At 38.6% G+C, this 26,017-nt stretch overlaps 1 protein-coding gene across 3 annotated transcripts in view; it reads right to left on the bottom strand.

Moving 5' to 3' along the window:
- Positions 1-1,152: 1,152 nt before the first annotated feature.
- Positions 1,153-26,017, bottom strand: part of ino80 (INO80 complex ATPase subunit) — a 46,878-nt gene continuing 22,013 nt past the window's right edge. Inside the window, exons 28-38 of one of the 3 annotated variants that reach the window (XM_030128720.1) lie at positions 22,170-22,297; positions 17,719-17,813; positions 17,076-17,148; positions 16,460-16,618; positions 14,541-14,643; positions 14,375-14,463; positions 11,914-12,069; positions 11,103-11,274; positions 6,936-7,151; positions 3,441-3,749; positions 1,153-2,468 (exon numbers count right to left, since the gene is read on the bottom strand). In XM_030128720.1, coding sequence (XP_029984580.1) covers positions 3,541-3,749; positions 6,936-7,151; positions 11,103-11,274; positions 11,914-12,069; positions 14,375-14,463; positions 14,541-14,643; positions 16,460-16,618; positions 17,076-17,148; positions 17,719-17,813; positions 22,170-22,297 — 1,400 coding nt within the window. In that variant the 3' untranslated portion in view covers positions 1,153-2,468; positions 3,441-3,540. Of the gene's footprint in view, positions 2,469-3,438; positions 3,750-6,935; positions 7,152-11,102; positions 11,350-11,913; positions 12,070-14,374; positions 14,464-14,540; positions 14,644-16,459; positions 16,619-17,075; positions 17,149-17,718; positions 17,814-22,169; positions 22,298-26,017 lie in introns of those variants that run through there. The other 2 variants (XM_030128718.1, XM_030128719.1) reach the window with 2 other exon arrangements.

Here is a 26,017-nt window from a genome sequence, read left to right on the forward strand (position 1 = left end):
AGGTTGTCACAATCATTTTGGTTCAGGTTCCACATACAGACCAACGTGATCTCCAGTAAAAATAACAACACAATAACCCATAAATAATGACAATGACAAATTTTCTTTCTGAAAAATTATGTGGAAAAAATTTAAGTGAAAAAAATAACATTACACTGTGAAAATATTTACGTTTACAAAACTATTCTTTCACAACAAAATGCAAATAAATACATAAATAAAAACAAAGATGAACAACCTGAAATGTGCAATTTTAACAATATTCTGCCTGTTACTAAATGTTTTATGCATTTATGGATCCACTATGATCTGTAGTTGTGTTAATAATAAGAGATGGAATATTGTAGAAATTGTTCAAATTTTAGTTCCAAACTCGAAAATTTTAACAATATTCTGCCTGTAACCAAATGTTTATGTAACATTGTGTGTAATGTACATGTATAAATAATAAGTTGAGGCATAATATTGTAAAAATTGCACAAATTTTTCAAATTAAATTTTTGTTTTTTCAGGTTATTCACATCTTTTTTGTAAAATGTGAATATTTTCATAATTTAATTGGGATTTTTTTGTATTAAAACAAAAAGAAAAACTTGGATTTGTCATTAATTATAGGTTATTAAGTCATTATTTTACTTGTTTGGCCCACTTGAGATCAAATTGGGCTAAATATGGCCCCTGAACCAAAATGAGTTTGACACCCCTGGATTAGAGGCAAAGAAATTAAAAACATGCACACTTGCGCCACAAAATTAAAAAACAAACAAACAAAAAAAAAACACTAGTTATCATACACCAGTGGAGCTGTGATAGATCATCTTCTGCACTCCACAGATCCATGTTTATTTAAGCCAGAAAATATTAAAGAATGAACACAATAAAAAAACAGAAAGAATAGAAAAAGACTGTTTCAGTTCTTTTAAATGACTATAAAAATACGCCTGTGCTTTGTTTCTGATTCTATCGTTTCATTTTAGCTCCTTTATCGTCACATTTTATTCACATTTCTATTCTTCTAAGCATCCTCCGTCTGAGCCAAGTTTCCACTTCCATAACTCTGATAGACAAAGCACATTTAGGTGAACAACAGCGCTGTAGCGTAATAAAAATAAAAAAATAAAGCACAATAATGAGGCGGAACAGGAAGGCGAGGCTGATTTAGCACTCTTTTATTTTCAGTTGGCTCTTCCTGTTAGTAAAATGGCAGATGCATTTATTCGTATGTACACATGACCTATAAAAATAGACAGGCGAGTGTGGGAAAAGCCAGAGGAAATATCGCCCTCATCATTATGTACATCAATATAGAACATCGTATTTTAATCACACTATTAACAAAACAAACAAACCTAGAACAGATGTAGTGCTCGACGCAAAAATGCCTTTTTCTTTTTCTAAAACATCAATGACATCAAAGAGAACCACAGACTCCTCATCACAAGAACACTTTTCTTCGGAAAAATAACAATAGCTTCGGTACAATTTACACTGTTATACAGGCGAATATTCACAATGATCATAAACGGCCCATTTTCAATACAATGGAAATAAATTAAGCGTTAGAAAACCAAACAACTCTAAATCTGATTTTGATAAATTTGTTAGCAGCATTTTCCAGTCAAGCAGTACCCATCGTTTTGGAAGAGAATTTTGCACAATATCCATACGTTTTTCCTGCTGGACAAAAAAAAATATATATTCACTTCTCATTTTCCATTTGTACTGCGATACATTTTATGGACAAAACATTTTCAAAATATTAAGACCTGCTATGTTGGTACGGGTTCTCACATCTTGTAATATAAAAATAAGAGCTTTAGTACAAAAGCTGACGTTTTGTTTGGTAAAGTTTGTGTTGGGAAGTTATGGGTTCACATTAAGCGTTGACATTTAGAATTATCCACCGGTTTTGCACTGAGCGTCTCTACGGAACAATTAAATAACCTATCGTACGTGAACGAGAGATAGTAACGACGAGGAAAAGGAAGACGTGGCTCAGTGCATTTGACAGAAACTCCTTTGCATCGCTACGCGAGAAATTCGGAGAGCCCTTTACGCTAGCTACGTGTGTCGGATCGCGCCTCGGTTGTGGCGTCGCGGCCGGATAGCGAATCGAAAGAGCTTCCCGTCTGTCGTTAAATAGGAAAAGTACAGTTCGTCTTCTCAAATAGCACTTGGAAATACTTGTCACTATGCGAACAAAAATAGTCAAGGCAGATTTTGTCCACTGACCTGGACACGTTTAAATAAAAGTCAAAGAAATGTGGCGGCCGGAAAAGGGACAGCGGTGGGTTGTTTGTACCTTCATGTGACTCTGTGTGTGTGTGTTGGTGTGAAGAGCAGCCAGAGCACGGTCCTCCAGGTAGTGAGCCTCAGTTACTCAGTTACTATAAATACTGTTTTCTCCATGTTTCAGTTCAAGCGTAGGGTGTTTGTAAGGATCACAGTGAGAATAGGTCAGTTATTTACACTGGAAAAAATGTAAATCTTACCAAGTGTATTTTTTCTCATTTCTAGTCAAAAAATCTCATCACACTTAAAATAAGACAGAATCACCTAAAGAGTAACTTTTCAGTGAGATATAAGAACTTATTTTTAGACAATAGATCTTGAAAATCTTACTTCAAGAAATCTTACTAAGATAATTTTCACTTGTTCCATCGGCAGAATTGAATTAAGCAAAAAAAAAAAAAAAAAAATCTGTCAATGGAACAAGTGAAAATTTTCTTTGTAAGATTTCTTGAAGTAAGATTTTCAAGATCTAGTGTGTAAAAATATGTTCTTATATCTCACTGAAAAGTTACTCTTTAGGTAATTATGTCTTATTTTAACCCATTAAGACCCAGAGCTACTTTTGCGTCAGTTCCTAAATTAATTTTTCTCTGTTAGACCTATATTAAATAATTTATCACCATTTATTGTAATATTATCCTCCGTATATTGCATTTTTTCAGTCGAAATCAGGTATTTTCCATTATTTAATTTGTTGTTCATGAAAATGTTCATAAAAGCTTAGATTAAACTTGAGGTTTCTTACATCAAAAACAAGAAAAACTGAAGAAAAAGTGACTTTTTCAGTCAAATCTATCATTAACTGAACATAAACCGTGTGTCCGTCCACTGTCATTGATCCAATTCCATCGGTTTTACTGGTGAATCAATATGTTGTAGAAGATGACAGTGTTTCTACGTTCACTACGGAGCCTCTGAACGTCCAAATGGATCATACCTGATGACCATAAAAAGACGAACTGCATTTTACATCAATTATTTACATGGATTGATAGGATTAGTGGATCAACGGGTATTAAACAGTTTAGATCAGTAGATGGTTTTGGTCGACGGTGGCTGTTCGGGTCTTTATGGGTTAAGTGTGATGAGATATTTTGACTAGAAATGAGAAAAACACACTTGGTAAGATTTACATTTTTTCCAGTCTATGTGTGTGTTTTAAAGTGAGGCAATTGTGTGTCCGTGAGTGCACATTCATGCTTCAACAGTGTGTGTGTGTGTGTGTGTGTGTGTGTGTGTGTATACGCATTATCGAGTCCCAGGAGCGCCCGGGCCCTTGCCCTTCCTGACCGCGCCGTGGCTGCCGGTGTGATGGTGGCTGTGGGCCAGCTGCTTGTGGGGACTCGGGGTGGAAGTGGCTCCTTTGGCCTGGGGAGACGAGCTTCTGCTGGGGTTGAAGGCGGGGCTGGTACCGGACCGGCCCAGAGACGGCTGGAGCGGACTGGATGCAGAGAGACCTGAGGGACGGGCAGATGGAAACAGGATCATGTGAGTGTGTGAGTCCATTGTTGTGGTTTTCATAGATGTAGACGACCAAGACAGTCGTTAGTAGGGATGTAACGATATGAAAATTTCGTATCGTGGTTATTGTGACCAAAATGATCGCGGTTATCATTATTACACTGGTCAACAACAAATTTATTAAGTTTTTTGAGGTGATTTAGGATAATTTTGGTGTGCTGAATCCAAAAATCACATTAATTTTGCTCAATCAGGTCAACTTTCTGAACTATGCTACATATTGGCTTTTTAACATTTTTGCTTACATTTATGGGCATTTTCACATCATATGATACAAAATTCTTTCATATTTCTTGCAATAAACGAGTTCTGAAGATTTTACTTTTGCCAATTTATGATTAATGTTTTTACAGGTGAATGAAATGGCTTTGACTAGAAGATCTTGCAAAAATAAGCCTGATGTATTCTGCTACATCTGCGGTGAATACACCATTGTACCTAACAGGAATCAAGTGATCAAATGATTTTTTTTTTTTTCTCTTAAAACCTATTTTGGGTGAGAACTATATACAAAATCAACTGATAAAGTCACAAAAATGTCATCAATTTTGTGAGAAGATCAAATTTTTCAAAATGAAATTAGCAAAAAACACCTGACCTGATTGAAAAAAACAGATGTCATTTTTGGATTTAGCGGTGCAAAATGGTCCTAATTCAGTTGAAAAAACCTAGACAACTTGCAAAAAATATTTTTTGTAACCCAGTGTTATCGCAGTATTGTTGAAATTGTGCTCAAAATGTTCAAAAAGTACTTACACACACACTGAAATAATTTAACCAAGTTGTATTTTGGAAAAAAAGAAAACCAAACAAAAAAACAAAATAAAATAATCGGCACAATGCACTTTCTGTTGGCAGAAACACTCAAGTATTAACCCTTAGTGGTCTGAGCCTATTTTGTCCATTTTTCAGTCCTTTTGATTTTGCCTTTAAATACTATATAAACAAATGTTTACTATACCCATGTTTGGAATCTTTCTTTTCAGTACAACTTCATTTATATCAACTGCCTATTTTTTTTTTTTTCACTTTAACCTATTATAAAAACATAAAAGGACAAAAAACACAAAAAATATAAAATTCGATTTGAAAAATGTATATAATTTATTGCATAAATAACACAAAGATGCTTAATGAACCTTTTCAAAGACTTTAAAAGAGAATATTGGTTCCAAATATTAGGTAAATAAAACCAAAATTGTAATAAATTAAAACTATACTCAAATATTTGACATAAAAGCAGATCTTTACATAGGCGTTTTCTCCTGAAAAATGCAGTAATCAAACACAGTTATCATGATAATTAGAATTTAAACGGTAATACTAACCATTGGCAATTTTACCGTGGTTTATCATTATACCGGTAATCGTTACATCCCTAGTCATTAGCTTAGAAATAAAGTTAAAGCTAATGTCAGGAAACAATCCCAGTACAAAACACACTCCAACGTTAAAGGTGGGGTGGGAGATCCTGGGAAAACAATTTGAGAAAGCTAAATTTTGAAAATACAGATTTCAAAAGTCCAAACCCCTTTCTTCAGACTCCCCCCCCCCCCCCCCCCCCCCCCCCCCCCCAAAGCCACGCCTCCAGAGTACTGAAACGTGCAATACAAGCGCTCCAAGCCTCTGAACGCACAATTCATGCACAAAGAGGGATACGTGCAGAAGGGGGAGGGACAAATGACAGTTGAGTTTGATAGACATATCGCCGTTCAATTATTTCGATGGGTCGGTTAAAATGATTGGATGGTGTTTTTTCAGTCCTGTCTGTTCCACAGGTGATTAAACTTTTTTAATTTTTGTGTTAGAGCATTTATTTAATCAGTTGCAATTGGGGTGTGAGGGGGATTTTAAGCAATACAGTAAAAAATGCTCCAGGAAAACATCTACCCAACCTTGAACTCCATGGAAGCACAGAATCGCACGCAGATCATCCATATTGAACCTTTAAATCAGGGGTGTTAAACATACGACATGTGGGCCAAAGCCAGTTAACCAAAGCTTCCAATCAGTCCCATGGGATGAATATGGAAGTGCAAAAATGACACTGAATGTATTAACAGTCAAAGGTTTAACGCTCATTTTAACCCAATTTGATCTCAAGTGGGTGAGACCAGCAAGATAATAGCAGAATAACCTACAAATATATATAAATGAGCACTCCAAATTCCAAACTCAAAACATTTTAACAGTATTATGCTTGTTATTAAATGTGTTGTGCCTTTATAGACCCACTGTGATCTGTAATGTACATGTATAAATGATAAACTAAGGCATAATATTGTTAAAATTGCTCTATTTTTCTTAAGAAATTTCAGGTTGTTCAGGCTAATCACATTTTTTGTGAAAGGATAGTTTGTAAATTTGTATAATTTCTATAAAGAATTTTCCTTTTTTTGCACTAAAACAAAGAGGAGATTTTGTTCTCATTATTTATAGGCTATTATTTTACTGTTCTGGGCCATTTGAGATCAAAATGGGATGAATGTGGCCCCTGAACTAAAATGAGTTTTACTCCTGTTTTAAATGATGCAAAAGTATCAACATGACTGTGTTTTACTACCAATGTGATATATGGGCATTTCACATCACAATTAATGAAAATTATGGTTTGAAAATCTCTCTTTAAGCCAGAACTAAATGTGATTAGTCATAAAACCACAGTCTCAGTTACATAATGCACTACCTTGGCTCTTACTGTTCAACCAAAATTTAACTCACAAAAAGTTATGAGAAGTGTGCAAAATGGCACAAATATGGATTAATACTCATATTTGTCCTCATTTGCAAAAGAAGCTATTCAGTTCACAAAAAGGTATCAAATAATCCTTTCTCTTTTAAGCGTCTATGAGCTAGTTTACCTTGTTTTTGAATACAACTCACCACAAAAACAACAAAAAAAAAACAGTTTTTGTCATTTCCTGATAAAACTCTCACTTTCCAACCATAACTTTCTGGTTCAGACATTCACATCTATGTGTCAGATGTGACGTTCCAACACATACATCATTTAAACACGTCTCTCAGGCTCTCGGTCCTGCCTTAAGGTGGTATGGGGTCATCCCACATTACAGCGCTCAAACTACTTGGCCTTAAATCTTCCACTGGGAGCCTTTACTCACCCTTAGAAACGCTGTAGCCGTAGGCGGCGTATGCTGCTGCTGAGGCAGCGGCTGCACCGGCCATCGCCCCCGCCATAGCTGCCGCGCTCCCCGCTGTTGACTTACGCCCTCGACCTTTTCCTCCAGACTTTGCCCCGCCTCCTGATCCTTTCGGTCGTCCCCGACTGCGGCCGGACCTGCCTCTGCCGGGGCTGATAGTGTCGGCACCAGAAACACCTGAAGGAAAAACATACACTCCTTCACTTGAAACGCCTTTGTATATTCACCATTAATAGAACAGTCGCGGAAAAAATTATTAGACCACCCTTGTTTTCTTCCGTTTCTTATTCATTTTAATGCTTGGTACAACTAAAGGCACATCTGTTCGGACAAATATAATGATAACAAGAAAAATGGCTTATAGGAGTTTAATTTCAGAGCTGGTATCTAGACATTTTCCATGTTTTCTTGATAATAACCAAAATCACTTCAGTTCTTACATCAATAGCTATGGCATTGTACTGACAAAAACAGTGCTTTTAGGCATTCCATGTTTTCTTTTCTGTCTTTTTTACTCACATGATACACACAGGAGTTAGTACTTGATTGCATAACCATTGTTTTTGAGGACTTTTGATTGTCTAATAATTTTTTCCGCAACTGTGTGTAGTACTTAAATATACACTCACAGTCAATGAAAACTTTGATACCATATTTTTCTAAATAATTTTTATTTTGAATCCCTAAACTGGAATTTTTTCATATGAATCATTTGTTTAGGATATTGACATACAGAAACAAAAATCTAAAGTTTCAAGAATAATTTCAAAACAAAAAACTTAACAAAAGAAAATGGCACCTGACAAACACAAAGTCACAACAGTAGCGGTCCTGGTCGGGAGTTGTCACTCTCTCTCACCCTGGACGCGGTCTATCGTCAACAGAGCCTGTGGTGTTGTGGCGTTCAACCAGGTTTCTGATTGTGGGTTGGAAACAGCCCGTACATAGGCCTGGCTATATCACTGTAGCTCAAACCGGCCTCCACCATACCCAGTGCCCGGAGACGTTGTTCACATGATAGCCGTGGCATGATGCCGTTCACTGGACTAACAATGGTGGCCTTTTTTGGGCCTTTATATAGGCCTTCAATTGTGCAGATACCCACTGAGTACACTCAATGTGTATTTGGTCCACTTTTGCAAAGAGACCAACCCATGTGAAATGAACCGTGACAACATGACAACTCATCATTATCTCAACTACCGAGCACTAAGTCATCAATAAATCCACAATGAATAATTACAACTCCCCCTGCAAGTAGAAATATGCAGACATTTGTACCTCAAAGTTTCTATTGACTGTCAGTATATGTATGTGATTTAAGCACATTAAGGCCAGACAAGAAAAAACAGAGTTGAGAAATGATCTGTCTGCTTTGGCACAAACCCAGTCCTTTTAGGATGCTGGTGTGGTGTTTTACTGAAATTATTACTCATCAATCATCACTCATCTTTACCCTTAGTAGTGTATAGAATGAAGAAAAAAACAAAAAAACAAAACACAAATGACCTCACTTTTCATACTCTGCAGAATTTGAACCAGTGGTAAGTAATTTGCCTAATCCCCCAGTTCCTCCTTCCCCCTCCGTCTTGTGTTTTCTTTGCATGTTTCCATCCAAAAGCAGTGCTACACAGCCCTGCTCGGGGGTAACATCAGCCTGTCCCATCACTGACACCCAGGCACACATGAAACCCCTTACCCAAACCCTCCCTCTGCCCCCCGAGCCTTAATCTCACTCTTCCTCCCTTTTCAAGTTCCCCACTTGCCCTCTCGTCTGAACCTTCATTCCGCCTTCCAAACCTTTCATTTTAGTGTCATCTATATCCTTAAAAGCACCAACTTTCCCCTGACTCATTGGGTCTGGTTAGCAGGCACCATCAATAATCTGCCTGGCAGGAGCCTCTTAGCACAGCAGCGATAACCAGCATGTATTTAGGAGGGATTAGTGTGTTGCAACACATCCAAAAGTAGAGATAGAAGCGATACAAACTATAGGTTCAGTGTCTATCTGGATCCAAGGGGCCATGATGTACTGAAACACTGAAGCTTGGGTAAAACCCCTCGTAAATCTAGAAGATGAGCAGCTTAAAACAGTACATCATGAGGTAAAGGATGACTTGTCTTTATGGAGACGAGCCTATGAAAACACAAGTCCTGATAGCAAGGGGAACATAACAAGCCAGACTCCTGTTTGTAGTCGTGACCTACATGCAAGTTACACCGAGCTCCTTTTCCAAAACACAATAACACTATCTCATTATGACACAAAGGTTAAGTTTTATTTGGCAGGTGTTGTTTTTAAAAAAACCAAGGCCAGCTGCACAGATACAAGGAAACAAGATTATATTCAACTGGAAAATCATCAGTAATATGAACATTCACATCATACGGAGCAGACCGAGGGAAGTTGACCCTGACCTCTGACTGTGAAGACAAGCCCGCAAATGTTTTTAGAATAACCACGCAGGTTTTACATAAATTTACTGCACACTGGGCACTTATAAACCTTTAACTGCTATTCAAAACTTGGTATTTTTTGGATTTAACCTGTTGATTCGACCGTTGTAACTCACTTTAAAAAAACAATCCTCCCAACTTGCTGAGTCTATTAATGTCTGCTTGAGAAAATGTCTTTATTATCATTTATTTTGGAGACTTTCAACTCTTTAAATGACAGTTGGTATAAGGGTCTATAATCGTGCCGGTATACTATGATCAGACCATGTAATGTTTTCAAAGCCGGGTAACACGCGCACATAAAACAGGTCATTCAGTCCGCTGCTGCTCAACTCAAACATGTACATTTGAAACACACTCTCCCAGTATTTGTTTGACGTTGATAGATCATGTAAAACTGGAGATACGATAGTTTTCATTTCATGGTACAAAACTATTCAATTCTACTTCTATATATTCATATTTATAACCTATATTTACTGATTTCAAGTTCCAAAATGGTTCATTGAGCATGTTTGTGGTCTTTAATGTGATCAATTGTAGATTCTTTCAATTTGGATTTCATAACTTTTTGTATTTTTGGGCCCAATATGTTAATAAAGTATGTTAAATTGTAACTGAAGTTGTACTATCAGGAACAATACCAAATATGGGTGTGGTAAACATTTTTTTTAATGTAGTAAATAAAGGCAAAATTTGAAGTATTCAAAGATGGCCCAAATAGACTGAGTAATGAACTGCTGTGAACTGTTTTGCTGTAATTCCGGCCTGGTTGGTCCACTTTTGTTTTGTCTTTTCTTTTAGCACTTTATGCTATAAAAAAACAAGCTATATTTACTTACAGAACCAAACATGGAGAATCAGCGTTCCGTTTCTATGCTCCGTATATCTGGAACAAACTACCAGAAAATATCAGGTCTGCTGAGAGTCTGAGTTCTTTTAAGTCAAGGTTAAAGACTCACCTGTTCACAGCTGCCTTTGACTAAAAGGCTCTTTACTTTTTAAATTTTATATTCTCCTTCGAAACTCTGCACTGCAACTCTTACTTTAATATGTGTGTGTTTTTATATTTTTGGATTTTATGTGTTGTTTTCTTACTTGTTGTTTTTAATTACCTTTTACATGTTTCTTTTATGATGTTTTAAATGTGTTTCTTTTTCCCTGTCGTATTTCAATGTCCTGTGTGAAGCACCTTGAATTGCCTTGTTGCTGAAATGTGCTATACAAATAAACTTGCCTTGCCTTGCCTTACATCATATCAACATATATTTCTCATTTTAATTCCATACATTGCTTTATAGGACAAGTAAAAAGGAATAATTTTGAAGCTGGTGTCTTGGATTTGAAAGAGCGATATAACCGAATACTAGACTTTTTTCAAATAATGGCTGCATGATTAAAAACAGCAGTTTTGATTGGTGTCAATTGGATTTTTTTTTTACTGTAAGGAACCAAATGTACATTTCACACAGTTTACAACAGACTTACTATAGGAAGTAAAGTAAAAATGAATAAGTCTCAATCAAAGAACTGAGCACTGACTGAATCAAAATGATAAAGAAGCCGATGATTAATAGGACACAAGTGTCTCTACTGAGGCATAAAAAATATTATGGTCTCTGTATTTAAGAGCAAAAGTTCAATGGCAGATAAACATATTTAATCTCTCACCGTTCATGTTGTCTGAGACAGATCCAGACACCGAGGCGGGGGAGTTGGTGGCACGAGACTGAGGTGCGGAAGAAACCGGGTCATCCACGATGACCAGCATGTCGCTGCTGCTCTCGTCGGCATCGGCGTCCGGCGGCAACGAGCCGGCCTGGAGTTCACTGCTCAGAGAGATCTGCCCACGCACAGGGACACACACAGACACACACACAGGATGGGGGTCAGCACCACAGGGAGCAAGGAAACTGGGCTGGTACCGCAAAGGAAGACAGAGGAGGGACGGAGGGAGGAAGGAATGAAGGAGTGAGAGGAGAAGGAAAGGGAGATGGAGTTGATGGGATACAGAAAGTTAGAAAAGTAAGGAATTGAGAGGCAGAGGAAGGGAAAGCAGGAGTGAAACAGAAAGAATCAACAAAAAATGAGTAGAGGATGAGAAAAATGAAATTAAAGAATTTAAAGGCAAAAGATGAAGAACGAGACATTCAGTGTGTGGATGCTGGATGATGTGATCCGATGCAGGGTTTCCACACATCTCTTTAAAACACCTGTATGAATGCCTTTAAGGCTTACAGAGCGCTAAGTTGTAGTTGCATTTAACCACTTTAAATTCAAGTAATAACAGACAAAATGTATCACATCTAGAAGCTGCTATTTTTAATGACACAAGAAATTCTGTCTGAGCTGCACAGTTGGTATTAGTGGTTATTGGTTTAATGTGTTTCATTTTGTAGTTTTGTCTTAATACAGATTTGAAGTTACTTCCACTAACGTTATATCCTTCATAACCCAATCCATTCTTTTTTTTTCTCCTCACCTCGCTGAAGGGACTGGGCATAGCCGAGTCCATATCAACGCTGATGAAGGAGTCGTCTCCATCTGCTGACAGGTTGGAGTTGTCAGCTGAGGGCGCGTGGGAGATGACCAGGTTCACCTCTTTCTTCCTCTTGTTCTCCGTCTCCTCATTCTTCTTCTGCAGGTGAGAAAAAGAACACTTGGCGGTTGGTCGGTTATCTGGCCTGTCCGTCTGTCCAACGCTCAAAGCCTGAGCAAGACGACTGACAGGGATCGTACACATTATTCAAAGTCAAATTCATGCACTTATAAGCAGGGTGCTTGCTCTTTATCCAAATAAAAATTCCAGACTTTTTCAAAACTGCTACTTTTTTCCCCTCAAACCTTGACTTTATGTACTTTTATACTTGCAAGCCTACTTTTCTGGTTGACACTGTACCTGTTGTGTGTAGTACATGAAAATCACAAAAGGGCCTGGATGTCATACAATCAAACTTCACTAGAATCGTTCCAGTACCAACCAGTTAGTGAAATCATATTGGTATAGTTTTTTATATGCTTTCCTCTTGTATTTCTGGTCTTAGAAGATTATGTGCCTTTGTGCATGCTCTAAAATTCGACTATAAGAGAAACTTTTTTCCCTGTTTATTAAGACTTTCACACAAAATTCCAGACTTTTCAAGGTCTGTAAAACAGTATTTCAAAATTCCAGACTTTCTAAGACTGTCAAGACCTGCGTAAGCACCCTGTTTTAGAGTAATTTTCAAATGTTTCCAGCACAGCACCTTGCATATCTAATACATACCTACAGGAGGACATATACTCATGATATTTTTTTTTTTTTTCACTTTTTATCACAGTGATGTACATTGTATTATGCTATAAAATTCTAAAAGTATGTTTCATAATAGCAAAAAGTTTAGAAATTAAAGGAGAACAAAAAGTTTATCCAAAAAAAGGGAAGCCACTTGGTGTTCTTCAAACACACTTGTGCCAAGATTAAGATAAAAATTAACCTGGAGTCAACCTGAGAACACCCGCTAATTGTCTTTTTTGACATAAAGTTTTATTTTTCAGAATGTATACCTCTCTGTAAGTAGCTTTGGCTATAATTGCAAGCACTTTAAAATTCAAGCATTTTTCAGACCTTGAAAACACAACATTGTAATTGAAATTCGAACATTTTCAAGGATTTCAAGCACCCGTACGAACCCTGGACCGAAGACACAGAGGCCAGACTGCCGTGAAACCCAGTATGGATTCGATCCCTGGAGGACGACCTCTAATGATTTCAGTGAACCCCTGACCTTTTGTCTAACTCAACTTCAATCCATGACAAGGTATCTCAAACAAACGTTTTCCCTGGTGAACAAATCTTAATATAATTTGTGACCTTAAGACCTTAAAACTCTTGCATTAACATCAGGTTGAAATCTCCACTTTTAATGACAGAAACATCTCAGAAAGCAGACTGCAGTGATTTCTGCTGAAAAAACATTTCCATTTTGCTCACTCCCTGTGGTCTTTCCTTTCGTGTAACCTTTGGAGTGAAGTATTTCATAATGTTATGGGTTTGCTATGGAAATTGCTGAGCACGTTTTGACTCCGAAGCAGATGACTTAACTTTTGACTTACTGAACTGGCAGGTTTTTTGTTGCTGCAATTTGCCCTGAACAGAATTTACATTTTCACTCACACAAGTAGCAAAGTTCTAAAACAGGAGTGTCAAACTCATTTAAGTTCAGGGGCCACATTCAGCCCAATATGACCTCAAACGGGCCGGACCACTAAAATAATAACGGTGAAAGAAGTAGAATGACACTATGAAAATGTTTACATCTACAAAGTTTCCTTAAATATATGAATAACACGAAGAACCTGAAATGTCTTAAGAAAAATAATTGCAATTTTGACTATAAAAAGCCCAGTTTATCATTGACATATGCATTACAAGTTACAGACACAATGGATCTACAAATATACAAAACATTTAGCAACAGGCAGAATATTGGTAAAATTGCACTTAGTTCTCTAAAGACTTTTCAGGTTGTTCATATTTGTTCAGGTTATCCATACTTTTGGTGAAAGGATAGTCTCTAAACATAAGCATTTTCATGTAGTTTTACTTTTTTTTTTACACTAAAACAAAGAGAAAAATTTGGAGTTGTCATTACCTATAGGTAATTATGATAGTATTTTGCTGGTTTTACACACTTTACATCATATTTGTCTGTATGAGGCCCCTAAACTAAAATATTAACACCCCTGACTGTTAATGTCTTCAGTGTAATCTTTTCCTTTCTACAAATTCATCCCATGGGCCGGATTGAACCCTTTGGAGGGCCAGTTTTGGCCCATGGGCCCTATGTTGGACACCTGTGCTCTAAAACATTCCATATTTTACTGCAGCCTCTGTGCTTCTTCACTTCCCTTTTCCATTCCACATTTGTTCCTGATGTTTAAATGTTGACGTTGCACTGTACCTTCTCTGCGTATTTCTCCCTCTTCCTCTTGCGCTCTTTCACTTTGCTGCTTTCCTCCTGCAGCCTCTTCTCCTCCTGTCTCTGACGCACTACAGGAGACGAGACATTTAGGTCAGATTTCTCTAATTGTCACAGTGTGAAAGTGCAATTAAATCAAAACACTCACGTTTCTTCTCCAATTCATCGTCATCCAAAAGGAGGCTGACCACCTCCTTGGGTTTGAGGGTGTCGGGTTTGAAGTTGCCTCCAGAGATCACCACCCTTTGGATCTTTCAACACAGAAACAAAAAGGCATTAATCAAGAGTGAAGGAATGTTATTTAGATCATGCATACAGTTTTTTTGTTGTTGTTGTTTTAAAGCTTCTAGTTCAACACACAACCATAACAGATGTAAGCTTCAGTATGCAGTGTCTGGGAGTGAATAGTCACAAGTAACAGCATTGTGTACATAAATGACTAAATGAACAGAAGAGCAAGTTACAAAAGGGATTAAATCCAAATATACTGTTTTCTGTAAAAAGCTGATATGCACAATCTAGCATCCATTCTGTTGTCTGCTCTTTTCATCAGTTTCACCATCTGTCATTTGCCAATCTGCCTAAGCCACCAAAATCTGCATATAACCTCAGAATTTTCAGTAAATAACAAAAAGGAAGCATTCAGGAACCAGTGTCAAAACCAGTAAACGTGGAGTTGACTTGAATGTGGCCTTGGTTTGAGGTTAGGACTACATTTTTCTTTAGTACTGGTCGGAAATTGTTGTTGTTGATCTACATACTTGTGATTGTTTGGTGGTTGTGCTTTAAAAATCAGAACACTCTCATTTCTAATTGAAGGACTTGGAAAAACCACAACAGTAATCACTTTGTAATTAGTGTATGTCAGTCAAAGCTGTTAGAAGAGTCATCAAATTTAATAAGTTGGATGAAGTCATTAAAGTAGTCACATTTCTTCTTACATTTTAAACATGATAACCTTTTCAATTTCAGCTGTGACCTTTCCAACACTACAACTGTGTTCCTACCTTCCATTGTAGCTAATTTGATCATTTACAGGGTTCCAACAGGTTGGTTTCCACAAGTTAAATTTTAGACTTTTTAAGACCTTTTTATGACTACTTAGAATTCAATGCCCATTTGACAGCCTATTTCATGACCATACAAAGTAGAGCTGCACAATATATTGTTTGAGCATCCTCATTGCAATGTATGTGTACTCAATAGTCTCATCGCAGGTCCTGCAATGTAGGAGGCAAATGAACTCAACGTGTTCTCATCTAATTTCAACCTGGGTACCTGACACACCCTGTGCACAGCGATCCACCAATCACAATCGTTCTTAATTAGTTTGCTGAAGCAGACCACACCCCTGCACATGGGGTGAGTCGCTGGTAACAACATTGAAAAATGAGCAACAAACAAGAGAAAATCACCGAAAACGAAGACTTGGTGCCAAACAGAAAAGCAATGTCAATTATCTGGAATTATTTTGGCTACAAGAAGGATGACATTGAAACACATGTTCTGTGTCGATAGTGTCTTGCACCTGTTGCCACAATGAGAGGAAATACAACTAGCTTGTTTGACCATTTATGTCCACACTACACAGCTATTATATCCTCCTGAGTATTTTTTTTAAATCACAATATATATTGCAGGGTAAAAAAAAATAAATCGCAATGTCATTTTTTTCCAATATCGTGCAGCCCTGATACGAAGTCTGCTTTCTTGGGCGATGTGTGTATGTGACTAATGGATGGACATGTTGCGTTGAATGTTCTGTGATCATCTCTGCAAAGTTAGTGATAATTGGTTCCTAATTTCAATATATATTGTCGGGTTGGAACAGGTGGAACTGAGTAGACTAATGTTACTTACTTTGCAGTTTGGACATTTCCCAGACACATTTAAACACAACACAGCAAACAAGTTTATGGGAACATAATTTAAGACCTACCATATTGAATTTAATAATTTTTAAAGACTTTTTTAGGTATTAAATGCAGATTTGTAAATTCAAGACTTGACTTTTTAAGACCCCGTGGAAACCCTGTATTTAACTTGCTGTGAATCTGTATTTCATACCTCACTCTTCTCCTTGGCGCGCTGCAGTATCCTCTCCTCGATGGTCCCCTGGCAGATGAGACGATAGACTGTGACCTGCTTGGTCTGACCCAGCCTGTGAGCTCTGTCCATGGCCTGCTGGTCCACCGTCGGGTTCCAGTCACTGTCATAGAAAATAACCTGAGGGCAAACATGAAGAGGCATTACAGTACTGCTAATGTTTACCACAAAGTACAACCTAACATACGCATGAAGCGTGAAGCATACAGTCGTCTCTGAGACTTCGGGTGCTAATTATAGTGATGCGTTATCCCTGGTGATCTGCCCTTTAACATGACAGATGTCCTGTGTTAACACTCACTTCAGAGTCATTGTCATGAAAGCTAATCTCCCTTGAACAGGGCTATAGGGACACAAAGGGAGATTATACTGTGGGATGTTCATAATCACAAAGATCATATATATATATATATATAAGCAGGTCAACCCCTTTTTCAGCATAAACATGACCATTTTATAGTCTACCATGTCAACATATTACTAATGCCGGAGCAGATTTCAGCCCAGCTTTGAAGGATGTTTCAGTTTTAATAATGAATCGATGAGGTACTTTTCCCTCAGTGTGTCCGTGACTCACAGTATCAGCAGCAGTCAGGTTAATGCCAAGCCCTCCGGCTCTTGTACTCAGCAGGAAAACAAAGATATCCGTCCTACAGAGGGTGGGGGTGGGTGTGGAGGGCAGGGGGTGGGGAGGGGAGAGGGGAGAGGGGAGAGGGGAGAGGGGAGGACAGAGAAAGAGAAACTCAAAAATCAAAAAGGTATCATTTACAACTGCAGTAATAGTACAAACATCCATACATGCTGGACCAGGGATTAAGTTACAACATAGATTTTTAAATCATTATTAAAAATAGTAACACAAACTGAAACCAAGCAAGTCCAACAGAAAAAAATAGGCCTGATCTAAATTTACACCTTCGACTTGAGGGAAATGAAAAATGCACTTGATACCAAATGTTCTGCACAATAAAGCTTTTTCAATAAACCTCAAACTTTCACCTACACACTCTTAAACAAGAACCAGAGTAACACTGGCGCCTCAGAGCTGTGCACTAATGTAAACCAGAGCATGTTGACTCACATGGAAGGTCATCTGCAAATGTAGAAAATCAAACTGTTCACTTACACACACATTAAATACAGAGGTAGATTTCCAATACTTAACAGTGTTGGATTTCTGAAATCCAAATACAAAGTCCATTATGTCTGCCTTTTCTTACCTGCTCTGAAAATCTGCCACCATGTCTCTGCGTTCAGAAATCTTAGAAGATCCATCGAGGCGCATGTAGGTATGCTTTCGATACACCATGTACTCCTGAACAAGAAAAAAAACAACAATGAGAAAAACACACAATATTAGATTTGAGGTTTTGATTAGCTCCACAAATATTTGGATGTTCTCAAGAGCCAGGCCCAGTTTTGAATATTTAATAATCTGTTGTCAAATTTCATCAAATGACGAATATGTAAACAAAGAGGCAGGTTCTATTTTTCAAGCTGCTTGACTGAGAACTGGATTCATCTCTGCATGGAATTAATAATTATGCATTTTACATTCATGGCTTTGTGTTGAACCTTCCTGGATCACGCTCTCCACTGATTTTGAAACCAACAAACCAAGGAAGTCTGAGGAGACTAGAAGTGATTTTAATAAGTTACTTTTAATATGTTTTTCTCCCCATAGTCCTGTTTGGGGAATACTCACTAGCAACTATACGGTAAATTTAATAACTTCTCAAATATGCAATGCTATTTAGGGTTTTCTCTAAGGAACAAAAAAGCCCTGTAGGTTTATGTGCTGTGTTCCAAGATTCAAAGATTCAATCCCTAAACGTGAATTCCTCCTGGCCTGCCACTTTCTGTCCAACATATCAATATCTTACATTTCTTATGCACATTTGCTGAGTTTGGAACCTCAATCTGAGTCCTGAGAGACATTGAGAAATGCAGAAACTGATATTCTACCCCCTCCGAAGTGTGCTAATCTGTCCCGTGTTTGTGTGCGCTCCTAAAGAAGTGATGAGGTGACATGATGATCTCTCTTTAAACGCTGGCTGTAACCTCCGACCCCCTCCCTGAAACATGTCAGCGCCCCTGAACTGACTCGAGCAGCTCCAATTATCACCGCAAATCACGACTCGCCTCACCCGATCATTACCGACGACATCAACGATCTGACACTATGTTTTCTGTGACCCCCCAAACCCTCGTCATGACACCCCTGAGGTCTGGGTCCCAGCAGAGCCTGCCGTCCTCTCCGGGTCTGGCTCTCTTCCCAGCAGCCCCATCTGCTCTGAGTGAACACTACATTAGAGGCCATTAGTGTGCAGGGCTCGCCAAAATGCTTGTTGAATTGGGGTTGGATGTCTTGCCGGCAGGATGTTGCAGGTATTTCTGCGCCACAGAGAGTCTTACTCAGCTTTCTAAATGCAGCATAAAAGTTTCAGGGAAAAACAAATATCTGAGATCTGTGGATATCATTTGTTAGAACCTCTGCAACCACTTACTGATGCATTTTAAAGCTCGTTGATCCCTGACCGCTCCGTATGGATTTTCTCTAAAGGTGCTGCCCTTCTGAAATCTGTACTTCAACAGCTTGCACTTCTCTCATGTACTGTATTATGTCATAGCTGGTGTTAATCATAAGTGACACTGCTACATTTCTGCACTTTTTCATTGATTATCTACCGGGCTCAGTTGCAAGTGTTATAAATCAAGGCATAACTTCAGATAACTGGATACAGTGTTGATCTTTTCCGCCGCCAGTGGCCTATTATGGCCGTGATATATGATCGGCACGCTAAAGTTATGTATGGGAGAATTGAAGCAAGGAAGAACCAACATTTGTGTGATGAAATTTCCTGTTTCCTGTCTAATATTTCACTCTCTTCCCAATGAGCAATTCCACCTCTACTTTCAATGTTTAGTGTTGCCACTTAAATGTGCATGAAAAAAACAGGCCTTTGTGGCAGCCCATTTGTTTCTAACTTCCCAAACAATAATGTGACCCTCGAGGCTCCGAGGGGCTGGTCACAGTGTGTACTAATTACATTTCCTAGTTTGAAAACAGTGTGTAGTTACAATTCCCAACAACATAACTGGCATTAATACAACTATGAAGAAAACATGAAATATTTACAGAATAAATAAACACAAAACAGTGTAGATTGTCAGAGTTACAAGTTAGTGGAGTCACTAGAATCACACACATAACTGACAGCTGAGACATAATATATCATATACACCATATGAATTAATATAAAAAACAACAATCAAAAACAAGACAATGGAATAATTAATGCACTGAAAGTGAGAGCTCTTGTGTAGGAATAGCAACATTTAAAAACGTGTTAAATAAATTCAACCCCAAGAATAAGACTACAAAGAACCCGACATGGATCTTAATCAACTTTAAAAGAAAAGTTTCACATTTCCCACTAACTGTAATTACACTCTACAACAAAATGCAGAGTGCAACCCTTGTCTAAATTCATTTACAAACTCTACCAAGGCTGCTGAGCTGAATTTTACAAAGCTACAGCCAACATCCATCCCTTTCAGGCTGGTTAGAAATGAAAAAGAAAAACTGACAGGCAAATTTAGTCTATGATGTGTAATTCTTGATACAATCATTTCTTGATTTTCTGGCTGTGGTACCAATGGCTCAGAGGAGGCATTCCCACCAACCCAGTAATGTAAGCCGCAGACGTGCACTCAAGTAAAGTGCCGTCTAAGCAGACACAGAGACCTCCAGTAGGAGTGTAGCGACTCCACTAGTGGCTGCTGCCAAAGAAAGCCAGCAGTGTTATTTTTCTTCAGGCCACCCGGATCTCGACGATCCATCACCCAACAACGTGATGTCACCAGAAGAGCCGGCAGCCGACCGGCGACGAAAACAATGACGCTAATGACAGAGATTAGCATCAGCCTCGCCTTCACTCCTTCTTTTAGTCAAATACCCATGTTTGGGAAATTAATTCCATCTGCAAGAGTTTCATCCTCCATCAATGGCAAAGATACTGCAGTCAAAGACAACTGAAGCCAGGTTGGCTAAATGTATGATTTCATTTCACCCATTAGTAGAGGAGATGCTGTCAGAGACGCCCATTCTGCATGAGGTCACCTATGAACGAGCCCTTTTTTCATCTCGGCTGTTTTACTATAGCTTTACACACACAAGGCATTCCCACTGCTTCCAGACACACAGGAAGTCAGTTCTTAACCACCTGGGCTGGGTCCATCTGCCATCAAAAGATCTGGCTGTGGAAACAACACTGCACCGTGTGAATGGGAAGGAATTCCCAATGACATCATGCCAGAGGCTTTTGGCTCCATAGTGATGTTTGCAACAAATATGGAGGCAACAATAGAGTATTTAACCAAGGCTGTCGACACATAATAACAGCTTGTTTTCCTGCTGTATGAAGATGGTGGTGTCAAACTTTCTTGCTACACTCTGAAACTAAATTGAGTTTCTCATCATGTCTTTTCTTTGTCTTTGATTATCTGCACAATTTCTTTCCCCCTCTATCCCCAAGTCCCTTGCCACTCCCATCTCCCCCATGTCCCTCCACCTCTCCTCTTTCCTCACTTCTTCTAGTCATCCCTCCCATCTGGCTGCCTCCTCTGCAGATGAGACCTTGCTAATTAGACCTGACCTGTTAATTAGCTGTCTAATGAGTGCACTAACCAGGGAGAGGCAGGGTGATTAGACATACTGGAGCTCAATACCATCTCCACTGAAGGCAGACCAGTTAAACAACTTGCATGGAACCACAGAGACATATGCAAATGACAGATTAAGGTGCATTTTTTCAGGAACGTAATTAGACAGTTTTTGTAATACGTTTCGGTAGTTGGTATTTTCATGTCTGTTACATAGCTGATAATGAGTCTGAATACACAGCAGGGTGCATTTCAATGGTAGCCAGTTTTAAACCGTTCTCAGTGGCTGGTGCACATGGGTCTGTTGATATTGTAATGCTACGGTCAGACTGCTGGCAAAAAACAACGTTCCCGCCAATCAGATGTTTTTTTTTTTTTAACAATAATAATGCGAACAGCACAAATCATGTTGAATTTGTTCTGTTGAGTTCCAATTTGATCCACATCCATGTGGTCCTAAATGAGATACAGGTTGGATTTGTTGCGATGTGACCTAAGTCTGAACTATCCTATAATAATTCATGTGACATCACTCTGAATTGACATTCAGATTGTGCACTGGCCAGACTCACATGGTGAACACAAATATGGGCAACAGCTGTGTTATTATGTGTTCACAAATTTGCTGGCCTCTACTGCACATCATCTTGTAAACGATTAAATCTTCAGCGCCTTTCATGTTTACTTCCACATGATGGTAACGTGCTGCACATGGCAGCATTGTCTTTGCTGTTTGGTGCATGTAACTCAGTTCAGGATGTCAAAAGTTCACTCTGACTTTAACCACATTAATAAAAAAAATGTACATTTATATTTGTTCATCATTTTCAAGAGTTAATACAGTCATTTGGTGTGAGTATGAATAGTGAGAGTGTGATAGTATGGTCACCATCTGTCATTCTGTGGGGAATATTTGAGCTATGGTAAGAGTTTAGAGACAACAAAAAGGCCATTTTGTGTGTGTGTGTGTGTGTGTGTGTGTGTGTGTGTGTTTGTGTGTTTATACCTCCAGTAGGTCTATCATGCGGGTCATTTGGGAGTAGATGAGGACTCTGTGTCCCTGGGCCTTTAGTCGACTCAGCAGGATATCCAAGGTATGGAGCTTTCCACTTTCGGTGATAAGGCTCTCTTTATCTAGAAGGAAAAAGTAGCAGAAAAGTGAACACCTGAAGCTGAAGAGACTTATGCTTCTATCGCATTCATTTTATTCATTCACTCATTGTGCAAAATAATAATGAACCGCCCTCATTATTACGTCTTACTTAATTAGCCCTGAAAAGCAGCCCTCTCATTTCAGGGGTTATGAACTTGCCCCCTAATCAATATAAGTCTTCGATGATGATGATGATGACAATCTGGAAAGGATAAAGATCCTGTCACCAGAGAGGATCAGCTCAGGGATCACTTGTCCTAAACCTGCCCTTAATCTGGTGACTGTTTACCCACAGCATACACACCCTTATTGACTAAACAATAAAGAAAAACAAGAGTGAGCGAGAGTTAGAATACAAGGCAGAGAAACTGGGAGAAAAAGCAAATTATGCTTGTCTCGCATAATGGCACAAAAGACGAACAAATAAGCCAGGCAGTTGGTCTGGGTCACGTTGCTGCCAGTATCACATCAAGTGTTGTTCAGGATTAAAATGATTGACCAAAGAGAGCAGCAAATGGGCAGCAATCTGACGAGGGACTCTGCGGTTGAAGTGGTTCCCTCCTTGTCCAGCTGATGAGGAATTAACGTCATCTGGCACAATGGCAGAATGAGAAAAAGGCAGGGTGCAGCCATCGACCAAATGACAGGCACACTATGGTGTTTGACCAAAGGGTCGTGACCCCCGAGTGGGGGAACCTAAGGCCGGGTCCAGGGTCAGGTGACAGGGTCAGGCCAGGGTTACAAGAGAGTCCCTAAGGGAGAGTCAGGCTTGGCCGTCCCACACTCGAGTTGGACACTTGTTCCCAAGCTCTTTTGTACAGTGAAAACCTAGGCATATAAATATTTCCAATTCTTATTTCCTTTCTTTGTCAATGCAAGCAACTGTATTAAAACTGTGTTCTGTGAATCTAAAACACAAAGTCTGAAAAATAAAATACACATACAGCAGCATCCTGCAACACATTTGCAAGACAAGGGCATAAAATAATGCCTTTAAGAAACTCATAGATGCTAAAGAACACTCAATGATCCGAAAAGATCTGCTAAATCCTTATTGAATTTGAACCGGCAACATTCAATGCTAATGTGTACTCAGGCTGAACCCTGGCCTGTGACCCTTTGGTTTAGCCCCCCAAAAGGTCAGGCCCTGTAGAGGTGTTAAAGAGGAACTAATAGAACAGATGACCAGAGGAAACACTCTGGGGAAGTATTGTAAAGCTTAGTATGGAGTGGTGTCAACCCAGAACATTCAGTCCCTGGGAAGTGCTGACAGGATAAGTTCAGGATTTGAATGCATACTAATGTGTTTATTTTTACCCTGGACAGCTGCTGTATTAAGAGAAAAGCATCTATTCCTTTGTGGTTGTTCTAAAGATAAAGAAAAATAATGAACAACTTCACTAAAATGCAGAAATTCAGAAGTTAGAGTAATGGAGAAAATCTAAAAGTGGACTTGGGAAGTAGGAAAGGGAGGACAAAGAAACACAGGAGGGCGATGATGTTTTCATAGACATATTGCACAACTATTCACAATATAATCATAATCCACTTTTCATACAAATGTAAAGAATATATTCCAAAAGGTTATTTCAGCTTTGGATAAGAGTCTCATTTGGAGATTTTACAGCAGTTTTACAGCCTTTGGCCTGTTTCTACTCAGCTCTGCTTGGTGCACACAAAGCAAGTAGACGACGAGATGAAAGTCCAAAAGAAAAGTCTAGGTCACCGGTCAGAAGTACAGACACACCTATTCTTAAACATTAAAAGATGTGGATATATCAACAGGTTCTTGGATATGCAGCAAAAATTAAACAAATGAAAGAGCGAGACTTTGTTCACAAAAGGGAAAAAATACTTTAGTTTGATGCAAAGGAGCAAGATAGTACATTACAGCCCCAGCCACTTTTTCGTATTTAATGATGATAATGATAAACACCATATTATTCCAAGTATGTGGAGTTGCATAGAAGTAGGAATATTCCTTTTCATTAGCCACGTAAACAACTTAATTTTCAAAATGAGGGTGAAACCTGTATATTTTGTGAATGAAACATAGTCGGTAATAAAACAATAGTAGAGACAAGAGACAATAAACTAAACCTGAAGTGCAGCCACCTTAAGTCTGGCTTTTTTTCTAAAGTATGCAGTAGTTATACATAACTGTCATTCAAACTTGCCAAGAAACCGACACACCACAAGCCCTTAGCTTTGCAAACACTGTATTCAGCCATCAAAGGCCTATAATTGGCCTTGGCGTCAAGAAAGTGGACGGATTGAAAAGGGAAAGGAAGAGCCAGTGAGACATGCAGAGGATTAGACATGGGCAGAGAAGAAAACGGTTCAGACAGAGGGGGACAGAGGGGAAAGAGAGGGGCTCTGTGGTGGCTCCGGCTTCAGTAAAGCAGTATTAGCGTGGTGGCGGCGGCGGTGATGTTGTGGTTTAGATCAGACGGGGCCTCCTCACCACAGGTGCCAGTCTAACCAGGGCCGTTGTTCAGTCAAGGGCACCAACTAGCACCGCGGGCCAAACTGCCAGCTTCCCAGATGCAAACCAGCACTTGGCAAATTTGCAAATGCACATATAAGGCAATATTGCTCAACCCCTGCTACCAATCTGTTTCTGTTTAGCAGATTACAGTTAAGCCTCTAGACTCCAATGTCATGTTTGAAGATGGGTTCAAGCCCCTATCTGAAGACTTATGTTCCATGTTTTTTAAACTCCAGCAATTGTTGATTGGTATAGAGTTAAAATCACAAAATCCCAGAGTGAAGTAGTAGGATCATGTTATGTTTTGAATCAAAGACATCTCAGTCAAGACAGTTTTTTTCTTCATGCAAAAGTTTAGGTAATGTTCTGATTACTCACATGGATAATGCACTTACAGGGACATGATTAGTCCAAAGAGCAGTAATAAATACACAATCACAGAATACTGTAAAAAAAAAAAAAAAAAAAAAAAAAAAAAAGGGGTGCCTAAAAACAAGATAAAAACACTCAATCTGAGGAAAATGGTACTCAAAACAAGTGAAATATCTGTCCATGCAGCAAGATAATTTCACTTGACAAGATTTCTTGAATTAAGATTGTTAAATCTAGAAATAGCTTGTCTATAGATGTGTGAACGCTTAAAATAGGAAAATAACTCTTAAAACAAGATCAATTATCCAGCACTTCTAAATCTAAGCTTTTCTTATCTTGGTAAGAACCAAATAATTTGCAGTGAACAGAAATAACAAGATTGTCTTCAATAAATTCCACCTTTACCACTATCTAAACTCTATAAACCCTAGTGATGTGGCTTACACAGTGAGGTGGCTGAGTTCAAACCGTTTAGGGCTGCATACAGAAAATCCCTGATTCTAAATACCGCTGCCATACCCTATAAAGCGAAGCCAAGAAAATGAATAATTGCGATTTGGGAGAGCTTTGGAGGTCCGTCTCAATCCAACATAACACTTATGGCTTACATTATAAGCTGTGTGTGGCTGCAGTGAAATGCACAAATGTGAAGAAAATGAATGTAGTAACATGAATTACGGAAGGCTTAAAGGGATTTAAATCCATGTCTATATACATCTCACTAGTGTGGCATTTAAATGAATTGGCCTTCAAGAGCCTGTTGTATTTTAGTCACATTTAGTACACTGTAAAAGCAATGTTGGATAGTTAACGGCAATCCAAAAGAAGCCTCACATCACAA

Source organism: Sphaeramia orbicularis, chromosome 24, assembly GCF_902148855.1.
Source record: "Sphaeramia orbicularis chromosome 24, fSphaOr1.1, whole genome shotgun sequence".
Classification (NCBI taxonomy): Eukaryota; Metazoa; Chordata; class Actinopteri; order Kurtiformes; family Apogonidae; genus Sphaeramia; species Sphaeramia orbicularis.